This window comes from Labrus mixtus, chromosome 13 (assembly GCF_963584025.1).
Source record: "Labrus mixtus chromosome 13, fLabMix1.1, whole genome shotgun sequence".
NCBI classification, from domain to species: Eukaryota; Metazoa; Chordata; class Actinopteri; order Labriformes; family Labridae; genus Labrus; species Labrus mixtus.
The window spans coordinates 6,096,593-6,113,209 of record NC_083624.1 but is presented as its reverse complement, the minus strand read 5'-3'; the positions used below and the strand labels follow the sequence as shown (position 1 = coordinate 6,113,209).

The 16,617-nt window shown below is 38.4% G+C and overlaps 1 protein-coding gene across 2 annotated transcripts in view; it reads left to right on the top strand.

The window, feature by feature from the left end:
* The window catches only part of st6gal2a (ST6 beta-galactosamide alpha-2,6-sialyltranferase 2a), a 65,521-nt gene that overhangs the window by 31,493 nt on the left and 17,411 nt on the right, over positions 1–16,617 (top strand). For both annotated transcript variants that reach the window (XM_061053352.1, XM_061053353.1), the window contains exons 4-5: positions 12,104–12,201; positions 14,667–14,768. In XM_061053352.1, the coding sequence (XP_060909335.1) occupies positions 12,104–12,201; positions 14,667–14,768 (200 nt within the window). The remainder of the gene's footprint in view (positions 1–12,103; positions 12,202–14,666; positions 14,769–16,617) is intronic.

Below are 16,617 nucleotides of genomic sequence, written 5' to 3'. Positions count from 1 at the left end.
AGAACCTCTGCATCCTGTGAGACTTTAGTATCTGAGGTTTTAGTTTGCTTTCTTCTGAGTGTGTGATGTGTGTCTGCCATCATGTGGTCAACAACAGACACTGCATCCTCAGGATGAACTGAAATGATAGAGCACTACTCGGTGTCACTGATCATAATTTGTAATATTGTTGACTTAATAACCTGTTGAGTAATCCTCAGCCTTTGTCAGAAAAGCCTCGCCCCTCTTTGTTTGGGGGTATGAATTTAGAATTTCATGACAGTAAATAGGATTTATTGTTCATTTCATTTTTTTTTTTTTAATCATTTATTTCGGTAACAAGAAAAAAACAAAAACATTTTGAGTGAAAAGCTGTACGCTGAAGCTTTATCTTATTACACCTACCCTCGTTACAAATCTTATTATTTAAGACACTACAAGTTTGGTTACAAAAAAAACAAAACATATCAGAACAAAATTTGTTCCAAGAATTTCTTTCAAAACAAAAACAAATGAAACAAACAAAAAACAAAACAGAAGTCAAAAACCATTTTTTTTAAACAAAAATTTAAATCTGGAAAGTGAATGACACATTCTTAATTCCATGGCATAAGTATTCCACAAGTTAACCCCTTTTACCTGAAATACACCTGTTCTTTATGTTTGTCCTTACCTTTGGTTTTTTTATACACACCTATTCCCCTTCGTTCATACCGGCTCTCTCTAGTTTCAAAAAACCTCTGAATACTGTTGGGAAGCAAATGATTGTACGCCTTGTACATTATCTGAGCAGTTTTTAGATCTAATAGGTCGCTGAATTTTAAAGCGTTAGATGAGCAGAGTGTTTTTTAAATCCCTCCATCAGAGGAATAAATGAAGCAAAAACAAACATCTGGAATTAACATGAAACTTCCACACACACTCGCTGCTCTGACTTTAAATGTAGTTCTGTCAGCAGTGATTTATCCCCTCTAAAAAACGCTTAGAAGTGATAAAAAAACTACAATTAAAAATGAAAATGACACTGAAATACATTCATGGACTAAACCATGGAAAGGAAGCTTTGGCTTATTTTTAACACAACATGTTCTGTTTCACTTAAATAAACCAAAAACAGAAAAATGTTTCAAATGGTTATAAAATAAAAGCATCAGTACTAGTGTTCACGGTCTTGCTTTTATAATTTTTATAAAATTAACGAGTATATCAAAACTACAGACGTTTATTTTCATTGTATGTTCATTTGTCAGTTTTACATTTTTACTGATTTGTCAAAATTGTTGAACACAAGATGTTAAAAAAAAAGAAAGAATATTTACAGAGCCATGAGGTCGCACGGCTTGATGTCTTTTAAATGTATTTTTGATTGATTAAATCGAGTGAGCATTTCAACCCTTGCAAATATAACAACTATAGTTACATATTTACAAGATATTTCTGAAGTCCAAATTCAAAACATGGACCTCATAAACTGAAACAAAGAACAAGGAAAATAAATAATTACAGACAAAAGATTTGATAAAAAGATATCGAGGTTTAGCTGAAACATGAAGTGAAAGCATACAACGGGTAAGGAGGTAGGTTAAGATGTTCGATCGAGGTTTATTTTAAAAAATGAATTTTCAAAAGTGAGAAATCCTCACAGTTTACAACCTGATGTGAAGCCAATTAAAGGTGTCCAGCTCACATCATTCACTCTATGTCGAGTTAATACCTCGAGCCTTGTTAACACCTTCATACTGCATCATGATAGCTAAGGGAGGAATACATGACAGTTTTTTTTTTTTTTTCTAAATGAACATGCAGACATCCAGCATCCTGCATCCTGCTTATGACATCTGCTCCCGCCCCCACGCTCATCTGTCAGGCTGACAGGCTCACTTTTAGACATAAAAAGATCCCAACTTTTAAAGCAGTAAAATCATAAAACTCACAGGGTCAGCCATATTTAGCTAACAGCACTAACCCTACAGGTCAAACAATCAACGTATCTATATTTGAGTTTCTAAAGCAACACGAGGCATCAAACAGCAGCGAGTAAACAGAACAGACGCAGCCACAGAGGTCTTGATCTTAAAGCATGAAGTCGATTCATCACCAGGAGAAGTGTAACAAGTCAAACATGAACACAGTGTACGATCAGACTTTCATCTCGTCGACACTGATAGATGAGCTCTTGAGTGGTAAATTAATCAAAGTCTTTGTGACAGAGTGTGGAACATGGTGTTGTGTTAGTGCAGTGTAATCACTGTACATGTCACACGCTTCACATGCTTTATGGCAGCTGTGGGGAAAAACAAAAGTTACTGAAGTGAAGAAAGCCAAAATGACTGTTCCCTTTATATCGTTTTTACACACACTGTTCAATTGAGCTGAGATCTATTCATTGTCTTTTTGTTAATACTTTACTTATTTTTTTCTGTAATACACTCCTTTATTAAGGATTAATCTCAGGAAGCACACCATGGCGGGAGTTCAGCTTAATTATGGTTTATTTTGGGGCTTTTTTATACCTTTAAAGACAGGACAGTGGGCAGAGTCAGAAATCAGAGAGAGAGGGGCCACAGGTTGGCAATGCTACAATGCTCGCGCCGCACACTAACCCCTACTGTAGGCTACAAGCACACCATGTTCAGCTTACATTTTGATTGAAAAATATATAGAAGTTTTGTCTTGCTGAAATGTGAGAAGTTAATTTGACCTTCACAGACATTTTTTCAAAACTGTTTTTGGTATCAGACTGGACAAATACATTTCATAAATTTACACAAACATTGAAATGCAAAGGCTCACACACACAGATCGTCAGGGAGACATGAAAAAATGAAATTGATATGTTTGTTCTGAAGATCTGTGCGTGCGACTCTTTACCCTTAAAGTATTCAAACGTTGTCTTACAGGACAAAAAAAAACAACACTTCATGAACTTGTCAAATGATACTGCTTACTAAATGTAGCTGAACATTCTCATTAGTGTCATTAAGAAATTCAGAGTGTGTTCTAGTCCTGAAAAAATGTCAAGGAGACAAACAGCATGTAGTCAGAGAGGTGGATTATTGATCCTGGTCAAGCTGAGGTTAAACCACCAAACAATTGTTGTGGGAAATGGTGGAATAAACAAAGTACAACGTGCTGCAACTCAATACTGAAGAAGAGAAGATTAAGATCAGAGGATCGATGTTTGACGAACAGAGAGGCTCACGATCAGGGTCAAAGGTCAGACTACTGAGGGCCAAATACTGAAAATCGCTGATTATAATGTTTGTGAGTTATTGGAGCAAGATATACATGTAGAACATGAGCTCCTTTATGAACTCCTTTAGTATTTGAAAGTAATCAATTGTATTTTTTTCCTGTATTTTCTTTTTTTACTCCACTTTTTTTTTTAACCTTACCATTTTTTAAAAACATTTTATTTATCCTTTATTTTAGCAGCTAGGACCCACTGAGACCGAGGTCTCTTTTCCAGGGGTCCCCTGCAGCAATACAAAAATAGAAACGGCAATGTAAACATAATATCATCTAGGCACTGAAACACATATTCACACATGTAAAACCATGTCCATTTAAATGAATTCACATTGTGAAACAGTTGCAATTTCCTTCCTGAGGTAGTTTGGACATCTTTAAAAACGCTGAATGAAACACGAGAGGGCAACTTGACCATTAAATTGCTCAGCCTGTTACGCGGCCTGTGAAAGGGGTCATGTGTGGGGCATCGATTTTATTTTTAAGGGGTCACAGTCAGACAAGGTCGAGAATACAAGAGAAACACGATCTGTCCCGAGCACGTTTAGATGCATTGTGGGCTCTTACTGTACATAACTGATGTCAGACAAGCGGAGGCTGAGTGCGCCTTCTTGGTATCAATGATTAGACTTAATTGCGCTCCATTATCTGTCAAATTAGTCCTGTAAATAAAAGTAGAAATAAACAAAACGTTAATCATTATTGACCTCACAGTCGGCTAATACAAACATTCAGTGATGGAGGTTTATGTAACTCAAGTAGCCCACTTCACATGTAATCTACAAGAAGTAAGCATCTCTCTGTCTCTGAGCTCCATGAGGCTCATACAAAGATACAAACAATGAGCTCAAGCTTAAATATGGATTCAGACTTAATTGTCCCAGAGGGAGATTATTTCATTTACAGCCAGTTCAATAAAGTTTTAAACAAAGATATAAACATGACAATAAAGGCTGAACATCGAGTCTGCATAAATACATTCATAAATCACAGCTGATCATTGTTCGTCAGGCGCTGTGTCCACAGATGCAAAGGCAGAGAGGAGGAAACCGAAGCGAGCTCCTCTCCTTTTTATAAATCACAACTGTAGGGTACAAGTGATGCATAGTGCAAGCGAGGGCTCTGTAATGAGGAGTGATAATACGTGTTCCATGAAACACCCTGGATGAATAAAGACCCAGATCAAATCTTTGATACAAATCCTGCAAGGTCTGGAGAAAAGGTGTTCTCAAAGTGCAATCATAAAACATGGAATAAAGTGAATAATATATATGTTTTTTTAAATATGAAAAGTTAAGGATTATAATAATGTTTTTTTTTATATAAAGCACTGATCTAAACCAACGTCGCAAAGAGCTTCACAGAATATAAAATCCCAACCGTTAAATACACGACTATTAAATCCTCAAACATGAAAATCAAAACAACAGGAACAGACACAACGAAGACAAAGATTGACTCAATTTGACTGTGAAACAAATATAACAGCATGGACAGAACACAGATTACAAAAAGGACTTTCATTAAAAAATTACTATTTAAAAAGTGATTTAAAGGAAGATACTGATGGAGCTAGTCTGAGATCCTCAGGCAGAGGAGACCGAGCGTTTTTTTTTTTTTAATGATAAATGGTAATTCATCAATTGTAAAAAATAAAAGGGTAGATATGGAAATTGAAAAAGACAATCAAACGCGTGTAGAGGGAAAGTCAAAATACACTCAGGGATGAAGTCACCAAAGTGTTGAGCAGATGTTGCAACGCCTCAGCCTAATTCTGTATTCCTACTGACGACGTTTCCTGAGAAGGCGTGCAGGACAGACTTACAATAAACAATAAAGCAATTAATAAGAAGCCATCCTTATTTAGATATTTTTGACTCTTGTTATTCTTTAAGGAATGACCAAAATAAAAACATTGATTCATTCATTCATCCTACAGACGTTTACAGAATTGGGCGGCATTAGATCGGTCAGTAGGGACTTGGGGTTGGGAACCCGAGGGTCGCCGGTTCACGTTCCGATGCGAACCATAATATGTGACATCTGACACCCACTCTGACATCTCTCCACTAATGCATGTCCACACGTCATGTTTTGTGATGGTTGCACTACTGAACAACGATGACTCCATTTGTTCTTAAGACCTGGAATCTGCACCTGACGGTCTTCCATGATGTGAACACAGCACATCTGCATTCAGAGATAAACAGTACATAGATATTTTACTCAATAACAGATGGTAAACCAGAATTTCCACAAGGGAAGTCTACTATATAAAAAAGAACAATAAATAATGAACATTCAGAAAACATGTTTCTAAATATCTCTTGACACATTGATAATCTGTACGCATGTTTTCAGAATCAGAATCTGGGTTTATTGCCAAGTACATTTACACATACAAGGAATTTGACTTGGTGTATTGGTGCTAAACAATTAACAAGGAAATAAGGCAGAACTAGCAACAACTTAAATAATACAGTATAAGAAGATATTACAATAAATAAAATAGAATATAAAAAACACAAAAGGTGCAATGTAGGAGCTGTGCAGTGGACTATGAGAAAAACAAATCTTAGTGTGTGTAACTAATCACAGAGTGCATGTAAGGAAGATACATTTTTAAAGTCCAGTGGGCGTCAGTTTTGAGTGTCAATCATCACAAGCAAACAATATCCAAGCGTATAACACGATGCTGTTACAGTGAAGCTGCACAAAGACGAGGAGAGAAAAACAAAATGTAAAAAAGAAATCAAATAAAAAGACAACGACAACAACTGAAATGCACATGATCCCCGAAGAAGGTCAATAATGACATCAACAATTACAGACTCTCTCTTAGAGTTAATCACATCTAATGACAGCTAACTCATTTTGAGGTGATTCACTTCCACTATTCACTCTCTGCAGCATTACACAATGTGTATTGTGCTTTGCCATTGTATCTTTTTTTTTATTTCCTAGTGACTCATTTTTCAGTTACTGATTTGGACTTTGTCATTCAGTACTCCATTGTGATTGGTCGTTCATGTTATCAAGCTCCATCAGCCCCACACATAATAACTCAAGGATGAACACAGAGTGCTCCCTGCTTTCAGAAACACCTCATTGAAAACCCATCACCCATGTTTACAGTCTTACACTGGAGCAGGAGGGCAGACTCAAAGTCAAACCAGTGAACGGCACGCGCTGCCTGACGGTTGGCGGCGTGTGTCTTGTTGTCGTGAATGCCTATCAGCTGAGCGCTGGCAGTGATGGAGAAGCATCAGATGAAAACCTTCGAGAAGCATCCATTCTGGTGTCGGATCGATGCGGGAGGAAGACCGGCGGCTGATCGATCACGCGGGCAGACATTACAAGTTTCTAATTATTACCACGCTCATCCATCAAGCTGAGGATTTCATGTCGGTGTGTGAAGTGAAGGGCGGTGAAGGACAGAAGTGGAACAATAATGTTTTTTCTAGGAAAGCTCTAAAATAGCATCAGTTACAGGGGCAAGCCACTAGAGAGCACTTTGGTTATGTGATCATCATACATCACTGCTGTTATGTGTTGTCATAGAAAGACTGCCACACACACTTTGATGCTGCTGAGCCATTGATCTGACTATCTACAAAAGAAAATGATAATGTGTGAATCTGTGTGTGAGGTGGAAGTCATTCATATGCAAACGACTGTGTGCATGTTTCAGCGAGCCACCGTGCCCTTTTATATAATTAATGGTGTCTTTTGAAGTTACCTTAGCTTTTGTTCTACTTCAGTCTTGACTTTATTTTGGGACCTTGAGATGCTCCAGCTGATGTTAGATATTTGATGTGCAAACATTTTAAAATGCTTTTTGAAGTCTTGATTTGTCCTCCTCTGCATTTATGAGAACAAAATCCTCTTTGCTTTTTAATACTGTACCAAATTGTATTTTCCAGTTGGTTTGTTAAAGGCTTTATATTTTTTTGATCCAGCAGATGTCGCCCTTGAGCACCAGCATGAAACCAAAACAACTGGCGCTGCATTGTTGTGTTAGCATGCTAATGCTAGTGATCTTTATTATGCTCGTATCTTCACACTGCATGTAAATTTTCCTGAAATGAGCGTGATCTAGAAACACAGTTAAGCAGTGAGTACAGTATGTTATTCTTCTTTTCTCTAGTCCCTCAATTAAACAACTTTTATACACGAGGGGAGGAGTCAGCCGGCCGTCCTGGCGATGTAAACAAAGTGAAGATAGGACTCTGAAAACATCACAGACAGTGGGACTCGGGCGTTACACCCATTGTAGACAGTCATGACTCACAGAGTTATTTTCAGAGGATATACTTGATTTCTACATTTAAGTGTGAAAAATCACATATTAAGCCTTTAATTGATAAATAACTCAGTAACTAAGTATTTCATCAGCTGAGTGGGACTCTCAGGGAACTCTAAAAAAGTGACTGCACAGGGTTTGCTTGGGTGACGAACTTCAAAATAGGTCAGGAAAACAAGGTCGCAAAGCGGGTCAAGAACAGCTATATTTAGCTACAGAATCCGGTTTCTTTTTCAGTAAATCTGAAGAAATGGAGTCACCCCCCCCCCCCCCCCCATAGTCCTCTAATCTTTATAATTAACCTCGTCTAAACCTCTTCACACGCCAAAGAAGGTGTGAAGGATGCAGTGTTGTTGGGCTGTACAACAAATAGTACCTCTGAAATAGGCAGCCAATGGCAAGCATCTGCACCCTGTGTCAGACAAACATCTATACACACACACACACACACACACACACAAACACTTTTTACTTCACCGATGGGGCCTTTAAAGGGAGAGTTCAGATCTTTTGAAGGGGGTTGGAAAAGGTACTTTAATAGTGAATGTACTACACACATTGGATGATGTCAACGTTTATTTTTTAAGTAGAACCTTTTTCTAAATGGCTAAAATACATGTTTTTCATGACCCTGTATTTATGCAAATTGCTTACATTGCATAACTCGACCAAGTTTCTCCAAACACGGGCCATGCAGACTGTCATCTACTTTATGAAATGCACTCACTCACTAATGATACCTCCATAGAACACCACCTCAAAAATCATTAAGAGAAGCCTTAATAATAATCCCCCCCCCCCCCCCAGCAGAGGTCAGTGGTCATATCCTCTACATCTACCTCTGGATCCCAGATCACCCACTTCACAGTGAGTTTGACCTTTGACCCTCAGGTCGTCGTTTTAGAGCTCCTGTGAGGAAGACTAAAAGACTCCAAGTCTCATTTTTACAAAGTGCAATTAATATGTTAAACAACAATTAGCTATCTGTTGCTCTTTTTGCACTTGAATTGCACATTTGCACACCTCCACTTTGCACTTTAATAACTTGAATTTCCATTCTGGTACGAGCTCTTGACTGATTTTATTGCACTGTTTTTATTTGGTTTTATATTTTGCTGTGTTGTCTGATTTTCTAAATTATGTTTTATGGTGATGTTGTCCTTGTGTTTCTTGTCTTCTGTGTGCTCCTGTTGCAATGCAAATTTCCCCTTGTGGGACAATAAAAAATCTGAATCTGGTAGGGCCAGGAGGGGGTGAAAGACCCATTGCGCTAAACTACAGTAACTATAAAGAACTATACAGGAAGAGGAAAACTCAAAATGCACTCAGGGATTATGTGACTTGAGTAGTGAGCATAAGAATTAATAATAATTCCTCGTCCTCTCCCGGTTTCCCCCTTTTTGGAATGATGATTACATACTACCGCCGCCTGCTGGCATGGAGGGTTATTGCCTCACACACGTGCAGAAGGTGATTGGCCGTCGGCTGCAGTCTTTACGGTGTGTTCTAGTGAAACTTTTTTGCCAGGCAGCCTTTGTCGCCACTAGTTTTTTGCCGTCTGCTTGGTGTGTCAGTGCCTTAATATGTTGCAACTCACTGCATTGCAAATAATCCCACAATTTAAATCTTCCAGTATGCATACATTCAGGGCGAAAGTGTCCATCCAAATAAGTCTGATTATTTCTGTCTATTGCACTCTACATGTAAATCATGATAATAACAACCAATTCACTATTACATAGCAGTATATAAGATGTTTTGAAATGCATCCGCCTGTAAATAATAATTTTACATAATTTGAATAAAATGGCTTGAAATAGATAAGGACACATTTTCATCCATATGTGCGGTGACAGTCTGTTGCAATTATGCAGGCGTGTGATGAGAGCGCCAGCTTTTGGTTGGCTCTCTCCAAGAAGGAATCTGTGTTACAGATGGTGTATCTGGTATCACATCTGTCCAGGTGCTGCGGTTTGGCCTTCAAAATAAACTGAAAATGAGCGGCATCCTCCTCTCCCAGCTCATTATCATCTATCTGTGGAGTAAATTTAGAGTCTAAGAAGGGAGCAGCATGGTGGAAGACATTCCATACCCGATGGTCTCATTATTGGACGGATGACAAACAGAAAGATTGGTGCAGGAAAGAATAGTTGCCTCGTGCCCTGATCTTAAGCAGTTAGCCATGTGCTAGGCATCAGAGGCGTTCAGAGTTTTCAAAAGAGCATTACAGCGTAGCTCGCTATACTTATGACACATTTCTTTGTCCATCAAAATAGCTCTGGCAGCAAGAGATCACAAACGAGGCATGGCATCCCACTACTCAAGCGTAGAAGACAAGAACGCCACAGGAATGGAATGAGAGCTGTGTCTCTGTGAACCAAAATGCCTGAGCTGAAGCTGCACATTCAAGCGGAAAGACAAATTATAGTCCAAAGCTGATATGTACGAGCATCATGCATATGTCTGAATACAGATGTGGTGTTTTTACATCACTGAAGATTTTTTTTCTTTTTTTTGGGGGGGGGGGCTTTTTTGCCTTTAATGGAGAGACAGGACAGTGGATAGAGCTGTAAATCAGAGAGAGAGAGTGGGGAATGACATGCGGGAAAGGAGCCACAGGCTGGATTTGAACCCGGGCCGCCCGCTTTTAGGACTACAGCCTCCATAAATGGGGCATGCAAACCAACCACTGGTCGGTCTATGGAGTCTGACGTCACTTTCCTGCGCCGTCCACTTTGCCATTTCATTTTCGAGTTGGTTTGAATTATGATAACTTTTTAGCACGGCAAGTTTGAAAACGAAAAGCCAAAGACCTTTTAGTTTTCATTTGAATTATGTCATAAAAATATGCATACATAGAGAGCAAAAGTATAATGCAAATTGGATGACTGATATTCATTTTAAATATAGGTAAAATAAAGCACCTATATTCTGAAAATGACAACGCGTTTCTGTCACTGCATTTTCATTTTAAAATTAGCTTTTTCATTTGAATTATGATACAAATTTAGCGGGGCATTTTTTGAAAATGAAAATGCAAATGTCATTTTCTTCTTCGTTTTAATTTAATCAAAGAATGTGCATTTTTGAAGTTGAAAACTAAAATTCAAATTAGATAAATTAGTCATCATTTTATTTTTGAGTCAAATAATAATAATAAAAAATAAAAAATAATAGTTAGCCATGTGCTAGGCGTCAGAGGCGTTCAGAGTTTTCAAAAGCGTAGCTCGCTATAATTATGACACATTTCTTTGTCCATCAAAATAGCTCTGGCAGCAAGAGATCACAAATGAGGCATGGCATCCCACTACTCAAGCGTAGAAGACAAGAACGCCACAGGAATGGGATGAGAGCTGTGTCTCTATTTTTGTTATTTTGTTCATTTAAGTGTTTTTTCTTTTATTATTTTTGGATTGTTTTCACAGTCAGTTGAATACTTATTATTGACGTTGTTTTAATGGTACTTGTAAGATTTACCCCATTTGGTGCAAGATTGTTTCTAGAGCAAGCGCAATTCAAGAAAACAAACTATGAGACAGAAAGACCTGACGCAGAAGAATTTGAGAAAATTGAGGAACGCGTCATTTGAGAAAAGATTCACGAGTGATCTAAGAGAGAGTGTCGAGAGACTATAAATTTGAGGTATACAAATTTGAGATAGAGAGAGAGAAGGAAACAGAGATCAGAGAAATTAAGATTTGCGAAAGGTTCATTAAAGAGAGAACGTTTTGTAGAAGAAAGATAAAAAAAGGAGAGAAGAAACATGGAATGATTCAAGAGGGGTCAGAAAAGAAAGAAAGGAAAGACCCCATGCAGAACCCATTTTTTAAAAAAGGGGTTCTGAACCGTGGTAAAAACACGAGGAGCAGCATCAGTGCTGGAAATGATCTCATCTTTGTTCAGAGTCAGTGCTTTAAACAATGTGTCATCAGGAAGCTGTAATCAGAGCTCATCAGGCTCAGAGTAAATGACAGCATTTAGTCGCTCAAAAGCCCGCTCTGTGGAGGATAATCATACGGTGGGGACTTGGTTTGTGAATGTCACCGAGCTCTCTCCGGGTTTTAACGCTAAACATGTGTCTTCCTTTATGTTACAGATTTAGATTAAAAACCCCAAAACCTCCAAATTTGAGTTTTTTACTGTAATTTGCACTCTGCATGTAAATCACACATAAAGGCGGCTGTTAGGGTTTCTGGTTTATTTTCATAGTTAGATTCAGGAAAATGAAAAAAAAACGACATTTTATACAAAAGTTTGATCCGACCAAGCATTCTGATCAGACAAGAGAACATCACTGGGACTGTGTCCATACTTTTCAGACTTTTCATACAAAATGTGACGTCACATCAATGATGTAGTATGAGCCTAAATCATAGTGTGCAATCATGTGCATGCGTGCATGTCTTGTGACTGTTAAAAAAACACGTTACAGATGCAACATGTACTGCTTTTTGCTAGCTTCCTGAAACACTCAGCAGTGATATATTAGATCAAACTTAGTGAATGATCAATAAGTTATATCTTCCTGCATGTCATTAATGAATTTGCCTCGGGCTGTGTTTTTCCTTTCAGATACCCACGATGCAGTTTTACGGTTCAACGCTGCGCCCACAGAGGGATACGAGAGAGACGTGGGAAACAAAACCACTATTCGCATCATCAACTCACAGGTGAGTGACTTAGAGAGCATTCGGTTTGCTTTGGGTTCTGTGTGTGAATTGCGGAAGTGAACAAAATCCAGCTGACGGCAGACGTCGCTTCAGTCTTTTTTTTTCATTTTGATTCACATGATTTTGAGAATCCAAAAAGATCATGTGGTTTGGTCTGATTATTTCCCATTGTTTTACCGTCATTAACCCTTTTCACACATACGGAAAAACTCCAGAGATTAGTCTACTCGGAGGTTCTTTAGGCTATGTGTGAACACAAACAGACGCATTTTTCCCGCAGACTTTACCCGGAGTTTCTCCGGCCAGACCCCTAGTATTTTTTCCACAGAACATCCGAGTGAGCTGATGTCTGAACGTGGCAGCATATACTCCGGAGATTTCAACTCCAATAGAAAGAGAGTGACGTTTATATAGTGACTGTTTAAAGTGTCTGCACGCGACCTCTACGATCTCCGTGCTTTAATTAAACGTCTGCATTCTGTTTTCTGTTCGTCAGTATGTTGTTCTCCTCTCTTTTGTGGATGTTGTCATTCCATTGGATTACACATAGCATTGATATAAAGACAAATATTCTCATTATAGCGTCGTGTAGTGGACTCCAGTGTTTCCCCTAGGTTTAAAGCGTTGGGGTGGTGGGGACAAGCCGACACGGCGACACAAACACGTGAAGGAATCTTGGTGTTCATGTGTTACTTTTAATGACAGCTGTCCTTTTCTATCGGAAAGGTATCCTTAAATGACTTCTTTCCCTGATTTCCGACTCTATCCACTATCCTATCTCTACAATAAAAGGCCCAAAAATAAATCTTAAATTTTTTTATTATTTTTTTTATTTTTTATTTTTTAAGATTTATTTTAAAATAAAATTACGTCACGTCTTACCTCAGGAAATCCCCCACCCCCCCTCCCCTCTGACAGGGAAAGTCCCCCGCTGTGAGGAGCATATGTGAACGGCTAGGTCGGGAGAATCTCCGGAGAAGTCCTTCTGAAATGATCTAGATATTATCCGGAGCGCATATGTGAAAACGGCTTTAGTGACTTGGCGTTTTGCATTCTGGTCTGATTCATTCTGTGATTTTTTTTCCTGATTCAGTATGATTTTCTGGGTAGTTTTGGCCTACTGCAGATCTCACATTTCTTCATATACTGCATACTGCATTATGGCCAAATCAGGACTGTTACTAGTATGTTAGGCAGGGAGAGCAAAACAAAAACACAGCCCAGTCAGAGGATGTAACAGCTACTCTTATTAATCACTGTAAACATTTATTTAATGAGTGTGGAATGTGAAGTGTCAGAAAGGTGTTATCACCACTCTGTGTATTCAGATTAGCTCTAGATACTGAGGGAAACAGGCAGACTGACTCCTGAATCTCATTGGTTCTATCTGTACAGTTATAGGGCGTTCTGTGTCGGACCGTTTCTCGGCCTGTGGCAGTAGCTTTGTCTCCATTGGTTGACTACAAGTTGTTTTTCCCTGCCGAGAAATAATCCTGACAGTTTCCGCCCCTAAATGTCACAACTTGTGTTTTTTAACACTTTCATTTTGTGAAGATTGAAAAAATAAATACTTGTAAAGTCGTAAATTGCTTCAGAGTTCAGTTTCATAATAGGCAGGTGTTGTTATCTTTGTGTGGAGCCATGCTAACTGTTTCCTCTTGTTCCCAGTATTTACGTTAAGCTAACCTGGCTGACAGCATTTTGGGTCTTTAAGGAATTACTGACAGTTTAGTTTAGTTTAGTTTAATCGTTTATTTGAATCAGGGACAGTGTACAAAAAAAACATTAGTCTCAGAAGAGAAGAGATGCTTTGTACCAGATTTAGCTAGCTAGCTAATTTCCATCTGTTGTCCCTGGGCAGATGATGGCAACAGCAAAATACATATCAACCAGTCACACACACACACACACACACACACACACACACACATTTCATAACAGAGAAGAAAGACATAGAACAATTTACAGATATTAAAACATTATGTACAAGTTTCCCAGAGAGATCTAAAAGGTTGTCGAGATGACACATTAATGCTCACAAGACTGGTTCCTTAAAATCCATTTTTTGACTTTTTGACCCGGGTGAAAGTGCAGAAGTTTTGGAAGACTATTCCATTCTTTAATGGCTTTAAAAGAAAAAAACAGATTGTGCTGAAGCGGAGCCACGTTTAGGAATACTGCAATCTCCGTTTGAGGCAGAGACCTTGAAGATCTGCTTATCAGCTCAGAGCGAAGTTTCACAAAGCTTTTCAATGTGGGGGAGCAGCATGATGGATTATTTTATACACTAAGCGGACATCGGTATAAAAAATGTAATTGTCAAAGCTTCAAATTTTATATTTCTCAAGAATATCACAATGATGATACTGTTGTGGTTAGTTAGTTTAAAAATAGTTTATACAATGAAAAGGTCACTTTTGGTTGAAAGTTTTTTTTAATCTCATGTTGCTTACTTCTCTTTACAGATTTTAGCCAACCCTCGACACCAGTTCAACTCAAGCTCGATCTACAAGAATGTGACTTTGGTGGCCTGGGACCCTGCACCTTATACTGTCAACCTACACAAGGTATGTTTTTGTATTGTACAAGCCTGTTTCTCACACACACATGCAACCCGTTCATATAGCCACTGAATGGATTTAAAATCTGAATTCTAAAGATGGATATGTAACCAGAGTAATGCATAGAAAGTGTTCATAATATAAATCTATTCTCCCCTTCCCTCCCGCTCGTCTTCTTCTTCGTTCTGTCTTTTAATTATAATTCATGGAACGGCCCGCTGCCATAATTATTAATACGATTGTATCGCTGAAGCCTCCAAGATAATATCCTGAAAACCACAATTTGCAATTGGAATTGATTTGCGTGCTGCACGTAAGCTTCTCTCAATTATTTTGGCAAATTTCTTTGAGGCCAGATAATTAAAAAAAAAAACATCCTTGTCTATTCCCATTGATTACTTCCAACATTTCATTTTTTTTTTTTTCAAGTTAATAATAGCCGCACTTGTCTTTTGAAATTAGGCGACCTTTAGTTCTCTGTAAGAGCAGAGGGGGTTGTTGTCTAGCACGGTCCTCTCATATTACACAACATGATGCTGACATATTGAGCTGAAGCCATTTTTTTCTCTCCCATCACTTTAATGGCTCATTTGATCCAACAGTAAAGCACATAAAGGTTAATCAGATCAATAGCCAGTACACTAACATGCACGTTGCACACTGCACATGCTTCTTGTTCCACGACAACCTTCAGCTGAATATAACCAATAGTGTCACACAAAGGGAACGTAAAGGATTCTTTATACGATATCACATAGATTCTTACACCGGACATCATGAAGACACCAAATGGCTGATTTATTTGAATGTGGAAATACCATAATGGCCATAATGCATCCCAGAACCCATCAGCAGTCATTAAGCTATTTAGCTGAAATTAATTAAATGAACTCGCTAAAAATAGCTAAATACAGAGTTATAAAAAGTGCAGCTGTCAACCACCTGCTAGATGTTGTTTCTGCACGACAACTTCATTCTTGCTTCTTAAGATGCTAGCCAGACTGTAAAAATTGGAATGCACAGAAAAAAAGAAGTCTTGGCGGGAAATCCATCAATAGGTGTTTTCAGACCAAACAGTTCTGGGGACTTTTTGAAGACCATATTTGAACTATACACCATGGGGGCGTGTTTCTGTCTGCAGTCACAGCACTATATTACCTATACTCTACAATTCTACAATTCACTTAGCAGACTCTTTTATCCAAAGTGATGTACATCAGAGAGTAAGTACAACACAAGCAAGGATCTAGAAAAAAGGGAACAATGTCAGTAAGAGCAAACGATCAGCTTTGAGTCTGATTGGACACACAGGTGCTGACAGGAAGTGACCAGAGGCAAAGCATCGTTATCAAACAGAAACCATCGTCATTACCATCATCATCATCAATAATATCGAGACCATCATCATTACTACTCTAAAGCAAGAGCTAAAAAGGTTCCTCTAAATGGAGTTCTTGGAACTAAAAAAGTTCATAGTTCCTGCGGTGAGGAATCAATAAAAAAAAGGGGGGAGGGTTCCAACAGTTCCTAGAACTATGAAGAAGTTCCTGCGGGTCAGTGTACCACTGTCAAAACCAAGATTGGTCCAATAAACGTTAGGAGAGCTCCACTGAGGGACTTTGGGTTCTGTTGATTTGGCGCCGCCCTTGTGGTCAAGGCGGTACCTGTTAACTCTTTGCTGGTTTTGTACTTGTACTTCATACGTACAGGTGGTTTGTGTTAAAATATGACATCCTGCTTTTATTTTTATTGAAGGGTTTTTTAATTTAAAACAGAAACAGGCAATGGGGGAAAGAAATACACGGAAAAACTCTAAACATAAATTATTCAGAAGCTATATGTTCCCAAGCCTGCC